Source organism: Mus musculus, chromosome 7 (assembly GCF_000001635.26).
Source record: "Mus musculus strain C57BL/6J chromosome 7, GRCm38.p6 C57BL/6J".
NCBI classification, from domain to species: Eukaryota; Metazoa; Chordata; class Mammalia; order Rodentia; family Muridae; genus Mus; species Mus musculus.
This window is the reverse complement of record NC_000073.6, coordinates 142,964,846-142,969,470: the sequence shown is the minus strand read 5'-3', so window position 1 is coordinate 142,969,470 and position 4,625 is coordinate 142,964,846. Positions and strand designations below refer to the sequence as shown.

Below are 4,625 nucleotides of genomic sequence, written 5' to 3'. Positions count from 1 at the left end.
GAGCAGGGTGGGGCGGAGTGGGCGTGGAGCCTTGTGCGAGACACTCCCCCATCTCTGGAGCCACGCGCCAGGCGTACGCTTCCTTCTGGCCCCGGCATAGGACCGCGCCAATTGTCATTGGCCAAACGGGCGATCCCAGATTGGCTGAGACCCCGGCTCCCGCCTCCTCCGCCAGGGGGAGGGACGTGGGTGCGGGTTTGAGGCTCGTGCTACCCTAGGGGGTCGCGCTCTTCTGCCTCCTACCTCTTGGTCACCGCAAAGCTTGGTCCGGTTCTTCATCCGGCTGCAAGCGCTAGGTGTGCGGAGACCTGGCAGCTCTTGGGGCTTAAGGGCTGAGCACCAGGACGGGTGGAGGTGCCTGTAGAGTACATTCGGACCCTCTCTCGGACCCTCTCTCAGCCCCTGAGTGTGCGGGACCTGCGGAGCGCAGTTCGGGATCTGCACTCGAGGATTTTTCGAGGACGCAATAAGCTAAGCATCTGCCCGGAGCATGGAAGCACGTCAGTAGGCCATGAACTGCACCCGGGAGGGGTGGGGGTGGAAGCGCACGGTGTCAGCTTTGCAGAATGTGTACGCCAAGGGGAGGGTGAAGCGTGGCGGGAGGGCGAGGCGAAGGAAGGAGGGCGTGAGAAAGGAGGCGGTGGCGGGCGGAGGAGAGTTATCTATACTTTTTAAAAAAAAGGAGCCGCTTGAGCCGCGTAAAGGGAGACTTGGGGAGCGCCTGACAGCACGCGCGGGACACGAGAGTACCACGCTTCCCTACTCTTTCAGACCTTGACTGGTACGGGGTCCCAGGACTGCAGGAGGCCAGCGACGCGTGCCCTAGGGAGTCCTGCAGCAGTGCCCTGCCTGAGGCCCGTGAAGGTGCAAACGTCCACTTCCCACCGCACCCGGTTCCTCGCGAGCACTTTTCCTGTGCCGCACCAGAACTCGTAGCAGGGGCCCAGGGGCTGAATGCAAGCTTGATGGACGGCGGCGCGCTGCCCAGACTCATGCCCACCTCGTCTGGAGTCGCTGGAGCCTGCGCTGCTCGGCGGAGACAAGCGTCTCCGGAATTGCTGCGCTGCAGCCGGCGGCGGCGATCTGGAGCAACCGAGGCCAGCAGCAGCTCGGCTGCCGTGGCACGCCGCAATGAGCGCGAGCGCAACCGCGTAAAGCTGGTAAACTTGGGCTTCCAGGCGCTGCGGCAGCACGTGCCGCACGGCGGCGCCAACAAGAAGCTGAGTAAGGTGGAGACGCTGCGCTCCGCGGTAGAGTACATTCGTGCGCTGCAGCGGCTGCTCGCAGAGCACGACGCGGTGCGTGCCGCGCTCGCTGGGGGGCTGTTAACACCCGCTACTCCGCCGTCCGATGAGTGCGCGCAGCCCTCTGCCTCCCCTGCCAGCGCGTCTCTGTCCTGCGCCTCTACGTCTCCGTCCCCGGACCGCCTGGGCTGCTCTGAGCCTACCTCCCCGCGCTCCGCCTACTCGTCGGAGGAAAGCAGCTGCGAGGGAGAGCTAAGCCCGATGGAGCAGGAGCTGCTTGACTTTTCCAGTTGGTTAGGGGGCTACTGAGCATCCCACCCCCCTAAGGTAAGTTCCAGGACGGCGGGGAGGCGAAGCAGTAAGGGAGACACGTGGTGGGCGGGCCTGACACTTAGCGCCACGGGGACCCTGTGCAGCCAGGACTCAGCTGGGGCGATCACTTGGATTTCGCGCACGCTTCATTTTTCCTCAACCTTTTTCAAGCCTGAGCAAGACCGGCGTTTGTTTGTCCGGGATTGCAAAACTTCCTCTCAGAGCTCTGCTGTGGGTGGGGGAAGGGGAGGCCAGGGGAGGGGAGCGGCCTCAGGGCCGGGCCGGCGAGGTCCCAGTGCTGTCAGAGCCTGGCCGAGTCGGGTGCTGGAGGCGGGGTGAGTTTGCATTGCAAATCGCGTCCTAGGCCGGGGTGCGGAGTGAGTCGGCTGGAGCGGGCCCCTGAGTCACGGCGGGCAGGTTCTGAGCGTGCGCCCCGCCCCCGTCGGCGCCTCTGAGCGGATCGAGGCACCCATGAGTTGAGACTCCAAAACTAATCAAGCAAACGAAACTGCCTACTGCGCCTTGGGAGGTGGGGCGGTGTCCGTACACATTGACACCTTTTATCTTCTTCACAGCTGCATCCCTGGGTGACTCCTGGTGGACCTACCTGCTTCTAGCCCAAGAAACCTGGGCCTATGCCTTACCCATGCTGTCTAGTGCAGCCTGACCAAATGCCAAGTGCTGACTGACCTCTGCTCGGCCTCCACGCCGCGGAATGACATCTTCCATCTTCCGGACCTTGCAGCATCAGGACTTGGAAATTTCTCAGGATAAAGATTTTTACAATGACAATCTACTTTTTATCAATTAACTTGAACTGTTGTAGGACTCTACTGAAAATATGAAGAATTATTTTTATACAAAGGATCCTTAAGCTTGGAGCACAATAAAGATGACCTCTGTCCCTCACCCCCACTGTCTAGAACTTTCCAACCTGGCCAAAGTGTGGACCGGTTGGGCCCTGAGGGCAAGATGCCTGGCTGCACCCTTCTTCCTCTTCTGAAGCCTATACTGACGCTGATGTTTGGCCAGTGTGGGAACCCTGCTGTTGCAAAGTGTACTATTCTATAAAAGTTGTTTTTCATTGGTGTTTGCAGTGCCTTGTACCTTCTCAACCTTGCATCTGTCTCACCCTTGTTCCCCAGGTGCGGTCTAAGCTGGGGTGGATAGTACTAGCCCAGATTTCTCTCGAGACCTGTATTGCATGGGTGGATACAAAGGTATTGGGTGCCTACTCTAGCCATCTCTCCAGAGATGGAAAAGCAATTCAGACACCTAGGAAGGCAAGGTAGCTGTCTGTGAGCCTGTGTCTGCCCTCCAGGGTGGCTCTCCCCTGGGAAGGATCTGTGTAAGAGGGGCAAGTGCAGGGTGCTAGGCTGAAGGCAGAGCTCTGGATTGTGGGCATCTCTAGGCCCAGGTCTCTCTTCCTTACCACTTGGGTGGCCCTTGGCAAATTGCCTTATTTGCAAATGGTATTGAGCTTAAAGCTCCCTCCCAGGTTTTGGATAACCTGCCCATGAGCTTGCAGCCAGTGTGTGCTAGGCACCCGTGCTGACTGCTAGGGTCAGTGGCCATCGTGAGGCCCTGCAGATAGATCTTTACTTTAAGATTCTCTAGTGAGCAAGGAAGACCTGGAAGCTTCCTCAGTACTCCCCACACAAGTTCCCTAGCCTAGGGAGCCAAGCTGTGATTGCTAAGATATTACCTGGCTCCACCTTTGACCCCCGAGCCTCCGAAGCTTTGAAGTCTCCGTGTGTCCAAAGCTCCCTTTTATTGCAGGGGTTTGGGAGGGGCTGAGGGGATCCCCAGGTGGTTTTAGGGTGCTTCAGGCATCCCTTCAGAAGGGAGTGGTCAGGGCACAACCGTTGGAGCTATGGGAATCAGGAAGTGCTGTGCAATGGAGCAGATGCCTTCCAGGTACCTGTGGTGGCTATACAGAAGGCAGTATACAAGAAGCTCAATCTGTATTATGATAGCTGGGCTCCTTCCCTGCAGGACCCAGAACCCCAAAGCCAGGGTCAAAGTTGAATCTGTAACTTTGGCCCCAGCTTGTCAGCTTCTCTGATGAAGGTCAGGCTCAGTTGGGGTCAGGCCAAGCACAGCTTGGAGCCACAAAACTGAGTGGACCTGCCTTAGAGGACAAAATGGGGCATGGCAAGGCCATTGAGGGAGGGCCACCCTCTTCCCAGGAGCCCGTTGCCAGCCAGTGTGTTCACTGAACTAGGGGACCTGAATTGTCCCCTGATTTCTTTCCTGTTTCTTAAAGTGGCTTATGGGGAATGGAGGGGTTGCTGGAAGCGTGAGCTCCCTTGTGTCCATAAATTCCCAGTGGTGTCAATGGTGTGCCCCTGTTGTATTATGGGATATCTCTGAAGTCTTCATTAAACAACTTTATTGGCTCACATCTGTAATCTGAACACTTAGGAGACTGAGATAGGAGGACAGTCCAAGCTCAAAGGGGTAGGGATGAGGATGGGGGCTAGGAAGGAGGAAAGGCAGATGGCTCAGTAGGTGACAGTGCTTGCTGTGAGAGTATAAGGGCCCGCATTGAACTCTTCAAAACCCACAGAGAAATTGGATATAAAGCACATCTGTAATCCCGGTGCTCCTATGGAAAGAAGGGAGGCAGAGACAGGGGAATCTCAGGAGGTATGCAAGCCAGCTAGGCTGGCACACACAACGGAAAAACAAGAGCCTCCTATGTCAAACAAGGTGGAAGGTGAGGAACAACACTTGATGTTGTCCTCCGATCTTCATGCATGAGTAGGTGCATACACAACCCAGGCACAAAGGAACCCTTCTGCTTCAGGAACTGAGGGTGTACTGCTGTGTCTGACAGAAACTCCAACCTTAGGGAACTTACTTTCTGCTGGAGATGAGCCTATTGGCAAGAGGCATGTACCAGCTCATGGGTAATCAAGTGAAAGAAACTGCTTAAGCCCATAGCCGGGTTGTGGCTTAAGGAGGCTTCTGCAACTCCACCCTGCTGTCTTCCTCCACGTGGTTTTGAAGCATCTCCAGACTGCACAATTTCCTTGCCTAAGGAAACCCTTTATCACCCATGGTGAT

General features: G+C 56.9%; 1 protein-coding gene across 1 annotated transcript; it reads left to right on the top strand.

Moving 5' to 3' along the window:
* Positions 1–206: 206 nt before the first annotated feature.
* Ascl2 (achaete-scute family bHLH transcription factor 2) lies at positions 207–2,649 on the top strand. Its single transcript, NM_008554.3, has 3 exons — positions 207–500; positions 772–1,571; positions 2,132–2,649. The coding sequence occupies exons 1-2, from the start codon at positions 491–493 to the stop codon at positions 1,551–1,553; spliced, it is 792 nt and encodes a 263-aa protein (NP_032580.2). The 5' UTR covers positions 207–490; the 3' UTR covers positions 1,554–1,571; positions 2,132–2,649.
* The last annotated feature ends 1,976 nt before the right edge of the window (positions 2,650–4,625 follow it).